This window comes from Anastrepha obliqua, chromosome 1, assembly GCF_027943255.1.
Source record: "Anastrepha obliqua isolate idAnaObli1 chromosome 1, idAnaObli1_1.0, whole genome shotgun sequence".
Classification (NCBI taxonomy): domain Eukaryota; kingdom Metazoa; phylum Arthropoda; class Insecta; order Diptera; family Tephritidae; genus Anastrepha; species Anastrepha obliqua.
In genome coordinates this window covers 98,260,516-98,273,876 of record NC_072892.1, presented here as the reverse complement: position 1 = coordinate 98,273,876, position 13,361 = coordinate 98,260,516, and the positions used below count along the sequence as shown (strand labels likewise).

The 13,361-nt window shown below is 35.6% G+C and overlaps 3 protein-coding genes across 4 annotated transcripts in view; 2 read left to right on the top strand and 1 right to left on the bottom strand.

Annotated features, from left to right (window-relative positions):
* Positions 1 to 1,463: 1,463 nt before the first annotated feature.
* On the top strand, positions 1,464 to 3,342 carry LOC129235525 (alpha-2-macroglobulin receptor-associated protein). Its single transcript, XM_054869412.1, has 5 exons — positions 1,464 to 1,831; positions 1,897 to 2,112; positions 2,270 to 2,480; positions 2,561 to 2,922; positions 2,981 to 3,342. Exons 1-5 carry the CDS (start codon positions 1,568 to 1,570, stop codon positions 3,107 to 3,109), a joined length of 1,182 nt encoding a protein of 393 aa, XP_054725387.1. The 5' UTR covers positions 1,464 to 1,567; the 3' UTR covers positions 3,110 to 3,342.
* Positions 3,343 to 5,945: 2,603 nt separating this feature from the next.
* On the top strand, positions 5,946 to 9,064 carry LOC129253108 (abl interactor 2). Of its 2 annotated transcripts, none has more exons than XM_054891357.1 (7): positions 5,946 to 6,069; positions 6,323 to 6,473; positions 6,539 to 6,742; positions 6,811 to 7,481; positions 7,559 to 7,646; positions 8,205 to 8,395; positions 8,473 to 9,064. In XM_054891357.1, the coding sequence occupies exons 2-7, from the start codon at positions 6,340 to 6,342 to the stop codon at positions 8,634 to 8,636; spliced, it is 1,452 nt and encodes a 483-aa protein (XP_054747332.1). In that variant the 5' UTR covers positions 5,946 to 6,069; positions 6,323 to 6,339; the 3' UTR covers positions 8,637 to 9,064. The 2 variants fall into 2 exon arrangements, with proteins under 2 accessions (XP_054747332.1, XP_054747331.1); XM_054891356.1 differs by having other exon boundaries at positions 6,298 to 6,473.
* Positions 9,065 to 12,710: 3,646 nt separating this feature from the next.
* LOC129235998 (kinesin-like protein KIF19) overlaps positions 12,711 to 13,361 on the bottom strand; it is a 30,320-nt gene continuing 29,669 nt past the window's right edge. Inside the window, exon 8 of the mRNA XM_054870120.1 lies at positions 12,711 to 13,152. Coding sequence (XP_054726095.1) covers positions 12,936 to 13,152 — 217 coding nt within the window. The 3' untranslated portion in view covers positions 12,711 to 12,935. The remainder of the gene's footprint in view (positions 13,153 to 13,361) is intronic.

Sequence of the window (13,361 nt, the reverse complement as noted above, 5' to 3'; positions counted from 1 at the left end):
CACATGCAAGTACCGTGTGGATAACAGCTGATTTAGATATGTTGGAAAAACATCGATGCATCGAATATATTCCACTCAAGGCATTAATAGTCGATATATCGATGTTTTATAAAACTGAAATCTCAAGTATGTTTAACGGCCATTTCATTCTTTCAATTATGCAAAATTTCAAATTATTTACTAAGTTAGTTACAAAGTTAATTATGTTTTGGAAAAGGCCCATATGCTAAATGTCCCTACTGGATGGTTAATTGCAGATCTTCATATCCGTTGCATCCGTTGTTACTGACTTCATTCATGTTGAGAGTGTCAGTCAGTGAAAAGCTATGCGAAACACTATAAGAACAATATTTCATTTCATTTGGTTACAGAAATGTTTTCAATCAAGCATTCGTACTGAAATGGAGTGGAACGCGTCAGCTGACTACCACTTTTGGCGATCAATTCGATTTATTTCATTTAGAGAAAGGGAACAAGTGAGAATGACGTAAAATCGACTATTTCATTCGAGAACTTGATGGAGTTAAAGTTACAGAAATGGGCTACTGCAATCAAGAGTTTTTTTTATAAAAAGTTAAAAGTTAAAAGAAAACGTTTATATTGAAATTGAGAAAACAATCGTTATTCATAAAACGCTAAAAACTATATGAGTAATTGAACAAAGAAAACAACACAGGAAACATTTGCTAGTGGATGTGTTGATTGAAGTGGGACATTTGTATTTTTTTTAGCTGCATGAGAACTTTCGATGTCGATAACTATGGTTTGACAACTCAGAATAGCAAATCGCGTTGACATTTGTGTTTAATAAGGTTTGACAGGTCATCATGAATCGTTTAACGCTAGAACAAATGTGGAATTTACTTAAAAAATAAATTTGATCGAGGCGTTCATAGAGCTCTTCGTCCATTTTACGGTCAGCGTACTCGGCCTAGTGACAAAGCAATTTTCAACTGGTTGACCATTGAGGAAGAAGCCGCGGTTACGGCGAATGGCGAGCGCAATCGAGCCATGCTGACTGAATTTTTGTTTCCAGAAATTAATCAACTAAATTTGGTTCCAACAAAACAGCGCAACCTGTCATAAAACGCGGTTAATAATCGATTTATTGCAAATCAATTTGGTTACACCTTTCTTTTTAGAAGTGGTTCTGTTCACTGGTCCCCTCATTCGTGCGATTTAACGCCACTTCTAACAATTGGTTTTTTGAGAGAGTTTGGAGTGTTGGTTTGTTTTATTCATAATAAATTTTAAAGAGGTACATTTATACAACGCATTTTCCACCATCGTGAGCATGCAATAAATACTTTTTACAGATTTATCCTTAGTTAGTTTTTAAAATATCCATAATCGAGAAATCTTTTGTTTTTTTATTGGAAATCCAAACTTCACTAATTATTTACTTCGTTTCAACTTACGGGTAACCGGTTCCCTCATAGTGTAGGTACAAATTAAATCTGCACTATCATTTTTTGGTTTGAGTCGGCACTTTTTGGTATAATTTCGAAATTTGGGTATTTCGTGGAGTCAGTAAATCCTAAAATAAATTAAATCAAAGAAAAGCAAAATGAGAATATTATTCCATGTTCTCCTGGTGCTGATGCTTCTGCAGTTACACTTGGCTATTGGAGATAAAAAGCAGAGTAAAAAATATTCTCGCGAGGCTAACGACCCAAAAAACACGCAACAAAAATCGTATGATAAGAGCAGTCGGAAGTCAGATGAAAGCGAATGGAAATTGACGACTGAATCTTATGACCCTGATTTCCGCAATCTACAGCGCCCTTTCCGCATTGCCAAATTGAATCTGGTCTGGGCCAAGGCACAAAATGTGAGTGACAGATATTTCGATTTTACAAAAATGTTAAAAGTATTTTGTATTTATTCGGCTTCTAGAGATTAACGGAACCGAAGTTAAAGTCTTTATACATGGAGCTGAAAATACAGGATAAAGAAGAAATAACATGGAAACAATTAAGCTCTCAACACAAAGACAAAGAGGGCCTTAAAGAGGCTGAATTGCGGCAAAAATTGATTGGTATAATGAGTACATATGACCTACTTGAGCATTTTGAAGATACCCAGGATAAAGATAAAGTCAAGCCATACAAGGTAATAAATAGAGGAAAAATGAAAAATCATGAGTACCTCTGTATTTTACATATGGAGGGGTTAAAAAAAAAAACAAAAACCCTATTTTCTCATGCTACGAATAATATGAATTACCCATAGCAAGTATGTGTGCATTGTATAAAAATTTCCCTTCCAGAAATTTCATGACCCAGATGATGCCCATTTAAACAAAAGTGCATTCAAGGATAAGAAACTTAATCGCCTATGGGCAAAAGCTGAGGTATCTGGTTTCACCAAAGAAGAACTCGACTCACTTAAACAAGAATTTCAGCATCATCAGGATAAGGTAGATGTTTATTATAGTTTGTTGGAAGATATTGGTACCGCGGATACTAAAAAACATGAAAGTAAGTGCATACCTTCCTTTTCACACGCTGCCTAATCGGTATTTATTTTGTAACTAATTTCTACCGCATTCTTTCTCAAGATGCCATAAATGAAGATGAGCTGGATACATTTAATATGGTTTCGAATGATCCCAACGATAATGAGATTAATACCCCTGAAATGAATTTGAAAAAATACGAAAGCGATATCAACCAGTTGCGTGATAAACATCGCGGCATTAAGGATCACTATGAGCGCTTGGAACGTTTGGTTTCATCAGGACCGCATAGTCAAGACTTTATTGAGCCAAAAGTGCAAGGCTTATGGCGAGTGGCGCAAGCGAGCAATTTTACTGAAAAGGAATTAGGTTCAATTAAAAATGAATTGCATCATTTTGAGAGTAGGCTGATGAAATTGCGTAACCTTCATGTAGAACACGCGATGCAAAAGGAAAAATATAAAGTGAGTGTCCGGACAAAAACGCTATATTAAAATAATCTTAGCTAACTGAATTTTGCAGAATGAAAAGCACAAGGACAAAAGCGGCCGTTTCGAAGAAATGGAAGATCATATCAAAAAGCAGACGCGAAAAGTTGAGAAAATTCAGGATACCATCGAGAAGACAATTTTCAGACACACTGAACTATAGTGTTTTCCCAACTTCTTTGTATTGTTGTCATCCACGACACATACATTTTGATATTTTAAAAATACAATTCGAATAACGCTTAAAATTTAAGTAAAAGTAAGCCAAATTCGCATGTGTATTTATAATGTATTATATTTAGATTTCGATACGAATTTTTGATACTATTCAATAGATGTTTGTTTGTCAAAAACTCTAACACAAACTAATAAATACATTTAATTAATATAATTTACCGAGGAGCTGTAATTGATTGTCGCTTTTGGTTTTATAAATTAGATTGGCAAACCAAATTTATCCACTCTTTCTCTTTTCACGCTTTTATTGAACATTGATAATATGTAATTATATATTACATTTTTTTATGACCCTTTGATACTTCATCATATTGGAATCTACACCATTTCTCCCCACCGGCGTTTACTCATTTTCTGGCAATTGCCTTGAAAGGAAGTGAATTACAGAATTATATATGTATATATAATTGGCGCGTACACCCTTTTTGGGTGTTGGCCGAGCTCCTCCTCCTATTTGTGGTATGCGTCTTGATGTTTTTCCACAAATGGAGGGGCCGTTTTAAGCCGACTCCGAACGGCAGATATTTTTATGAGGAGAAATACACTCGGAGGTTTGCCATTGCCTGCCGAAGGGCGACCGCTATTAGAAAAATGTTTTTCTTAATTTTGGTGTTTCACCAAGATTCGAACCAACGTTCTCTCTGTGAATTCCGAATTGTAATCACGCATCAACCCATTCGGCTACGTCGGCCGCCAATTACAGAATTAACTGTGCGAAAAATTTAAATATCCGATCGAAACTCGATCACCTTATAAAATGTACGTGAGTATTTAAAATTTGTTTATAATCACAACCATTTTCCGCATAACGACAGTTTCCCCTTATTTCAATATAAGGGATATTTCTGTGGATAATGATCATTTTCATAAACTTATATGAGGGATTATATTAATTAATGTAGCCAACATTTGAATAACTATGCTTATCAAAAACCGGTTGAAAAAATCTAATCAAATTTGTAATCAGCTCATTTTAAGAGATGTATGTAAATAATCTGATGAGTTTAAAACTAGTTGAGTCATAGGAGGACAATTTTCATGTATATATTAAGGATTAAAAATTTAAAGTTAATAATTTAATTATTTCCCTTCCAGTCATATTTCACTAACAATGTGGGGTTTTGCATACTTTTCTTGACTTAAAATATCACTATTAACATAAATTGTAGAATGACATTTTGCATACGTTCATATCAAGTTATTTTTTATCTTTACTTTCAAATTTGATTCACAGATTTAATGAATTGATATTTTGGCTGTAAGAAACAATCGCTATTTGAGGCAGGCCCATAATTAATGGAAGAGGACCTAAAAATATACTTAACGTTGGTGTGCACTTAAAAGTATTATTCGGTTTCACCGCATGATCTGTCATTGTCTGTAATATACCATCATATGAGTATATCTAAACATGCTTTAATTATATTTCATTAAAAGGTCTTAAATATATACAGCTCTTACTATATACAATAATATTATCTATCTACATATATATATATAAAAATTCAGCCGTTTTTCTGTGTAAAGTGTAAACATTTTTTGGGAATTTTTTTGGAATGGATTTTGGAACAGTGAATAATTTCTTACGAAATTTGAGAATTTAATGTGAAATCCGAATGTTCAAATGAAATTATGTTTTGTGGATTTATTTTTTCGGTTCATATGCGATAAGCTACGATACACCATGAGTGAAAAAAATGGTAAAAAAAATGAAAAAACAAAAGAAATTGTTAAAGGATGCAAAAGAAGAGCACGAAAAATGCATAACAAATTGTCAACAATTTTCAGAAGAAAAGAGATGATTTAAGAAAATCACAACAATATAAAATAATCCTGACCATGTGGACTTGGGCTTTTAAACACATATGCATCGAAAATATAATCCACAAAATTGAAAAAAATCTCAGAATACCATAATTACAATCATGTTTATTACAGTACAAATGCCAAGACAATCACGTTATCATATTGGTCGTTCGACAAATAATAATAGGCGCATGAGAAATGCCCGGAATAACGAGACATCAGAAGAACGTCAAGAACAAAATGAAGTAGTCAAACGATTGATGAATTATGTTATCCAAGCAATTATTTTAATTCAAGAATGAAGACGTTCTAATACCAAGAATTCCAATGATTCCACCTGAATTGCCATTTGAATTCAAGCGTTTGCAACTGGCCATTCGTTTAACATTTGCAATAACTATCAATAAATCACAAGGGCAAACTTTAGAAATATGCGGGATGAATTTAGAAGAACCAGTATTCACCCATGGTCAACTATACGTTGGCTGTTCACGTGTTGGGAAGCCAACAACATTATATATTTACTCAATCCGATGCTAGCGCTGAACTACTTTTAGTTTGTATAATAATTGTTATGTAAACCTTTATAAAAATAAAATAAAAAAAAAAAAAATATTTACTCAAAAACAAATAGAAAAACAAAAAATATTGCTTATGCCAAAGCGCTTGAATAAAGAATAAAGAAATAAATAATATGAAATCCATATATTTTCTGTTCTAAACCATATCTATTCTATTTTAGTGTGCCCAGCGAAGCGGGCCGGGTTTGCTAGTATTTTATATTAATTTAATACGAAACATTTTCGAATTCCGTTTATTGCGATTCAATTGATTCACTATCAGAGAATGTAAATCAATTTACGTTCTCTGTCACTATTACCAGTTTTATAGTAAAATGCAACCCTTAAATTCATTTGACATTTTGCTTTGTGCATATTTTCCATTGCCCATAATCAACGTTCTCTGTAGTTCGTCATCGTCGAAGTTGGAAAATGTGAACTCATATTTATTGTGGGCAATTTCTTAAAATTATTATCCAAAAGATTTGTAAATTCGCGAAGAAGGTCTTCAAACTTCGAGGTAAATTTATTGTTAATTTAAATTGGAAGCTAAGATTTTTTATTTCCTATGGTGTCGTATGCTAGGGCGCTCCCAATTCACTGCAGATTGCGTCGACGTCGCCGTCGACGTCGGTGATTACTTCTATTGACAAACCTGCAGTACATTTGTTTCTGGCGACAACACCCGCGTAGAAGTTTTCCGTGATTTTGATAATACTAAATTTATTGTGGTTTTTTTGCATTTTAGTGGTATCAAACTATTTTCTTGACAGTTACCGTATGGTCGGTCATGGCCAGTGAAAACATAATGGACGAATTGGCATCATTGATACGTACGGAAATTCCGGATGGCAGACAAAGTTTGCGTGATAGCTATACGAATTTGGAACGTGTGGCAGATTATTGTGAGGACACTTACTATCGGTGAGAATTTGATATCATGTACTGGAGATTACGAATATGTATTTGTAAATCCTTTTGTTTTTTAGTGAGGAGAACAAAAAAGCAGCACTTGAGGCTACCAAAAACTACACTACACAGTCATTAGCTAGTGTGGCATATCAAATCAATACCCTCGCATACAGCTATATGCAGCTGTTAGAGCTGCAATCACAACAATTATGTGAAATGGAATCGCAAATGAATCATATTGCACAAACGGTGCAGATCCACAAAGAAAAAGTGGCACGTCGGTAAGATCATATAAGCTTTTATTAAATTTTATCATAAAACTCAGGTGCAAATTATAATTTTTTTACAGTGAAATTGGCGTGCTAACAGCTAACAAAGTTAGCTCCCGTCAATTTAAAATCGTCGCGCCTATTAATCCAGAGAAACCAATAAAGTATGTACGCAAACCCATTGACTATTCGATACTGGATGATATTGGACACGGAGTTAATTCATCGCAAACCCGTCAGCAAAAGCATCGTGGTTCCAGTCACGGATCCATACAATCGCTGGCAACATCCTCGCTGGCGCCTTCTGTCGGCCCGCCACCGACTACAAAACCACCGACACCACCGCAAATGACGCGTGGTAACACTGGTACATTGGGCAAGTCTTCGATGAGTAATACTGGTACGCTGGGCAAGAGCTCGCGAGAATATCGCACTCCACCAGTTGTCAATCCGCCGCAAGTGCCTTCGCACTATGCGCCTAACTATCCAATTGGACATCCGAAACGTATGTCGTCTGCTTCATCAAGCACAACTGTCACTGGAATTAGTAACACCGGTATTGGTGGACCTGGTAGTACTGCGGGTGCTCCAACTGGTGGCAGTGAACGGGAACGTGGTGGTGGCTACAGTGCGTTGCCAATGCCGCCTAGTCAGCAAATAGCAACACATGTCAATTTACCATCAGCGGGTATGATGCAATCATTGCCTCCACCGCCTCCTACAACATACGATGATCGAAGCAGTATGCCGCGTAAGTGTTAAAATAAAATACGAGTAAAACAAATAGGATAGTGATTTTGATTGCTTTTTTATTTGTGTTTGTTTTAGCACCACCATCGCCACTTACTGTTTCGCAACACGAAATTAGCGAACAAAGTCACATTGGTATGCATACATTGGGTAGGAATCACAACAGGTAAGAATTAGTTGGATTGTTGTATATTTAGTCGAAACTCGATATCTTGAGAAGTACCAAAATACTTGATAACTTATATTTTAAATAATCCGAGCGACAATCGTAATACCTTCAATACCGACCTGCAAAAATTTTCAGATACCATAATCAAGTTATACCGACCTGCAAAAATTTTCAGATACCATAATCAAGTTATGGCTCAAGATATCAAGATTCGGTTCAATTTGTGTTTTCAAATATTACATTTTGTACATATTTACTGTCCTCCTATTGCATCAAAGGAATGGAACCAGGTAAATAGAAATTTTTCAATATAAATCAGTCTTCATTTGTAAAGAGTAGTAATTATTTAGTTTTTAGTTAGAATTCCATTCCAAAACCAAGTTTTAATTGTCATTTAATCATCAGAAAGCACGGAGACAAAAAAGGTCTCGGTTTTCACTTCAAATGAAAATAGAATTCTTAAATTACTTACATCCCATTTCTTTGTTAACATTTCAAGCTATGAAAAAATTCCAATTTTGAAAAAAAAAAAAAATATATGTTCTCTTTTTGAAGAAACAATTTTAGTTTGAATTTCGCACGACCTGGCTCGCAATCGCCCCCTTTACCACCTCCACCACCACCGGAGGAGGAGCATCAAGACTTTGGGCGTCCACGTACATCAACGGGTCAAGGCCAATTGGCACCTATCGTCCCAGAGGATCAGAACTTACCTGGGTGGGTTCCAAAGAATTACATCGAAAAAGGTAGAGCACTGCAATTTCCTCCATGCTTATATTCACAGGAACAACAATGTTATGTACCTTTATTTCTGTAATTACAGTTGTCGCAATTTATGATTACTATGCCGATAAAGATGATGAATTGAGTTTTCAGGAAAGCTCTGTATTGTATGTGCTAAAAAAGAATGATGACGGTTGGTGGGAAGGTGTTATGGATGGTGTGACCGGTCTATTTCCAGGCAATTACGTTGAGCCGTGTGTGTAAGCGGAAGAAGCGTGTCGAAAGCACTTAGTGTTTTTTAAGTGGGTTTAAAGGAAGGTGAACACAAGAAATTCCACGCAAGTGCATATGTACACTGCCCAACTGAAATGCTATGCCGCAAAATGGAATATAAAGTATTTCTATCCTTTATAGCAAGACATATTAAAACTGATAATTAGATAACTGTTTGAGAACGTTAAAAAATTCCATTTTCAATTTCAATAGCATTAAAAAATCCGCGTTTATAAGAGTAGCTCTTGTAGTTTAAAATTATTAAATAAGCACAAAATGAGTGAAAAAAAACGGTAAATGTATTGCCTTTTTGATCAGAAATAAATGTGTATACAATACAAAAAGGCTCGAATATAAGCGATCTGTATCACAGTTGAAACAAAAAACAAAAAATAGACGCAAGGCAAATATTAAACAAATGGCATTTTTATAGCATTTTTTCTACAAAACACGTCAACCCTATCCACATAAATTAAAACTAAAGGGAAGAAAACATAGAGAACAATAATATACTAGCTGCAATTAACTGAATTAATTCAATTATGTATTTTATCTAACGTATAGTATTTGTAAATGAAGCGCAAAATGCTCGCAACGATTCCTTTTTATACGCCTATGTATGTAAATTTTTATTGATATCTGTCTTTGAACTATACAAACAAATTTATATCTGTATGCATATACTTTTTGCATATGCCAATGGCACTTGATTTGCTTGCATACTCTTCCAAAAGAAGTAAAAAAATATGTGGTCAGCGCAATTAGTGCTAAAATGAACTAATGTGTGAAATGAATGCATTATACGCTTGTGGTCACATAATTAAGTCACTTCATCTTTTTGCAATATTCACAATATTTTTCGTGCTATTTTTATTAACAAAATTAAATAAGGTTTTTAACTTGAATTTATAAGGTTTTTGTAATACAGTAACTGGTATACATACTTCTATAAAAAATTACAAAAAAAAAAAAAAAAAAAAAATTTTGTATGGAAAATATTACGAACATTGTAAAAAGATAAAGTGACATAATTATGTGACCGCAAGCGTACATACCCATATGTAAGTGTGAGTATTTACTGCGTAAGGTTGGTTTCATGAGAAGTTCGCACATAGCGTAAAACTATTGTATGCATTGCATTTTATTTATAATTTATTTATTGTTGGAGTTTTTGTACACACAGTTTTTCGTAAATGAAATACTTTATTACCTCTTGGTATAGCTTATGCTCAATTATTATTATTATATTTTCACAATTCTAGCTGCGCGGTTGATGAGTGCAATAACCACTGCAGCTGGAGAAGCCTTTGCTGTGCTATAATTTCATTTATTTAGTTAAACGTGAATTTATTGCAAATACAGAATATACAAAATATAAAAATCAAATGAAATTACGCATACGTACATATAAATATTAATACTATTATATTAGTTTAGATAATACAAATAATCGCAATGATAATAAATGCTAAAGATGGAAGAAATAAATAAAATATATGCTTTAGGTGTTTTTTAATGCATACCTCTAGATTATTTTGTTGCTAGCCGTTTTGATTGCTGGTGTGCTTTTTTTAACAACATAAAACATTCTCCATACATTCTTGGTGGTGGCTGATGAAACGCTCGATATGAAATAGTGTCGCTCCGATAACATAAACCCGACTGTCGTGGGAGCGACATTTTGTATTACCTTGCTTGTATTTCTAAATATTGAACATACACATGTTAATAGGGATCTTTTCTGTAATGAGAATAAAAGGTGCGCTTTGGATTCGTTCGGTTATTATAAACTCAATTGTTTGCTTTTTGTTTGTTTTTGAAATTACATATAATTTTGTTTGGAATTCTATAGGAAGACAAAAAATCGGCATTGTTTTGCCAGTGCAGGAGCCCATCATCAGCCTAAGTATCACCCACCTACTACTCGCTAACTTATAGAGCTAAGCTAGAAGTTCTAACGTATGGCGCAAAAGCTTGGACGGTGACAATATCCGATGAGGCGTTCCTTGGAGTGTTTGAGAGAACGATTCTGCGGAAGATTTTTGGAACTTACACGTTAGCGACCGAGAGTATCCTAGGCGATGGAACAATGAGCTGTATGAGCTTTACGATGACAGAGACATAGTGCAGCGAATAAAGATCTAGGGGCTCCGTTGGCTGGGTCAAGACTTCCGAATGGATACAAACGCTCCAGTTCTGAAAGTATTCGATGCGGTGGTAGTAGAGACAAAGGAAAGCCTTCTCTTGGCCTCCCCGTTGGAAAGATCAGGTGGAGAAGGACTTGGCTTCATTTGGTGTATTCAATTGACTTCGGTTAGTATGAGAAAAAAAAAGACTGGTGCGCTTTTTTAAACTCGGCCTAATGTGAAATGCGCGTGCATTATTGCGCTGTCAAGTTCTCAACGTAAAAGCAAAATTTACTCTCAAATAGTTAAATTTTGTAATATTTCTCGTATAATTCTTGGTTTACATCAACCCATCTAACATCTATTTTTTGGCCCGAGGCAATTGTTTAATGATTCTAGACTCGAATCAACTAAGACAAAAAAATGGTTTTAGTTCCAGAGAAGTAGTTGATGAATTTTCTCTTCCCAGCTTTCGGTGATTTCACCTCGAGCTATCGCGCAGGGGCCGTCTACCCAAAACATCACTACTGAAATTTTTCTTCCCAAAAGCTTATGGATGTCATAGAACACTTTCTCTAGCTTATAATTAAAAATCCGTTTAAATAGCGCCTTCTTACTTGATTGACTATCGAAGTATTTGGCAATAACAGCGGCATCAGGGATTTTGTAAGGTCTAGGATGGCACAGCCTGAGATTTGCGGACCCTCAGCCAAGGCGTCTTAGGTGGTGGCACTAGAACAAAAACAAGGTTTTATACATTGGAGGTAGATTATAATGAAGAGTACGAACTACGTTAAAAATACGACATGCTGTTGAAGCTAGAAACATATGACGATAGTATGGATGGAACGGCTTTCGTCATTTCAATTTGTGCTAATTTCTTAATGCACACGGCGAATGAAAAAAAAAAACAAATCAGCTGGTCTACCGATATTATCTTTAACAGATTCGCATTGTTATGCAGTTTGGTGTCAATTCCATTTATATCTACAACCCAGGCTTAGGAGTTGGGGCTCCATTACTTCAGGCTTCTTCTATGACTAAAACTTTCTCTCCAAATTTGATTTTTTCAGTCACTAAGTCAAAAATTCAGAATAGCTGCTTTCCATTTACATTCTACTCACAAATTTGCAAGTGGGGTTCTCTCGAGGTTGCTTCAGCTTGTGTAAAGACGAGAAGAGCAGTCAGCCCATCGCTGCAATTGGATAAACTTTTATCGATTCCGTGATCGAGAGACAAGCGGTATGCTCTATACCTCGTCGGTGTATTCAAGTTCTCATCCGAGGCTTTGTGAGTATCTTCATTGGAGGGGAGATTTTTACGTGGTGGGTCCCAAACCCAACGCACAACCAACTATCTTGAGATGCTTCGCCTTTTCACATTAGCTCACTTTCGAAAGGGGTGTTCGGAGATCCAACGAAGAATCTCTCTTGCCAACAAGTGCTACTTTGGACTAAGTAGGCAATTGAGTAGTAAAGTCCTCTTTCGACGAACAAAACTAAAACTCTATAAGGTTGTCATCATTCCCATCCTAACGTATTTGAGAGAAAGATTCGACGGAAGGTTTTTGGACCTTTGCACGTTGGCGACGGCGTATATCGCAGGCGATGGAACCATGAGCTGTAAGAGCTTTACGACGACATAGGCATAGCGCAGCGAATAAAGATCCAGCGGGTATGTTGGCTGAGCCATGCCGTCCAAATGGATACAAACGGTCTGGCTCTGAAAGAGTTCGATGCGGTACCAGCTGGCGGTAGCAGAGCTGGTTATCGTGCCAATTAAGAAGCAGAATAAGTGTTTTCAAGTATTTATCGTCTGATTAGGTTCACATATCCGACTCCATAGCCTTTGGTCGACAATAAGAAATTTTACAAATAAAATAAAGGGCAAATTTTCAACCGTTACAAAAAGGACATCATAATCCATACTGTTTGCTGCTCATTTATTCGAAAATTTACACTCACTAGTTTATAATCAATTGCAAATCAAACGGATTTTTGTCTTAAAATTAATGTCATAATATGAAAAACAACGAGTAAAGTACACATTCAATTTTCCCTGAGCAAAAACTTATGTTTGTATTTCTTAGACTATTTTTACAATTTTGTGCTTTTTCTGCGCCTTTAGCAAATTTGTATGTACTCGGGTTGTTCGTTATCGGGATCTAAGTGTTGGACCCTTGGGTCGCCATGCGTATTGAGGTAGTACGTCGCGTAGACGGTGCAGTGGTCGCTGATAACTTTGGTAAACGTGGATTAACAAGTGGTCCCATATGCCGATCTGGTCCATCTTGAAAAGCGCTAAGCATACGGTTGTCGATTGGTGGCAATGGTGAACCAGGTGACCATTCTGAGCTGGAGCTGGAGCCAGGTGATTCGGAACTGCAAGTAAAAAGCAAATTCAAATATGAGTGCCAAAAGTGCGAGAGCTATTCTATGAAATTCACTTTTCTTAATGTCAGATAGTTTGTGGCGAGCTTGATAGAATTAGGTTGAAAAGGGTTTAGAAAAATTCAGCATTTCATTAACTCGATTGTTGAAAAAACAAGCGTTCGAATCCTTTTGTGAAAAGTCCGCACTCAAACAAAAAA

What these genes read in the sequence shown, in the direction of transcription:
- LOC129235525 (XM_054869412.1), top strand. Translation starts at nt 1,568, where the DNA reads ATGAGAATATTATTCCATGTTCTCCTGGTGCTGATGCTTCTGCAGTTA. An exon ending in TCTGGGCCAAGGCACAAAAT is followed by an intron (nt 1,832 to 1,896) that starts GTGAGTGACAGA and finishes TTCGGCTTCTAG; the next exon opens with AGATTAACGGAACCGAAGTT. An exon ending in TGCAAAAGGAAAAATATAAA is followed by an intron (nt 2,923 to 2,980) that starts GTGAGTGTCCGG and finishes TGAATTTTGCAG; the next exon opens with AATGAAAAGCACAAGGACAA.
- LOC129253108 (XM_054891357.1), top strand. Translation starts at nt 6,340, where the DNA reads ATGGCCAGTGAAAACATAATGGACGAATTGGCATCATTGATACGTACG. An exon ending in TGATCGAAGCAGTATGCCGC is followed by an intron (nt 7,482 to 7,558) that starts GTAAGTGTTAAA and finishes TGTTTGTTTTAG; the next exon opens with CACCACCATCGCCACTTACT. An exon ending in TTGGGTAGGAATCACAACAG is followed by an intron (nt 7,647 to 8,204) that starts GTAAGAATTAGT and finishes CTCTTTTTGAAG; the next exon opens with AAACAATTTTAGTTTGAATT.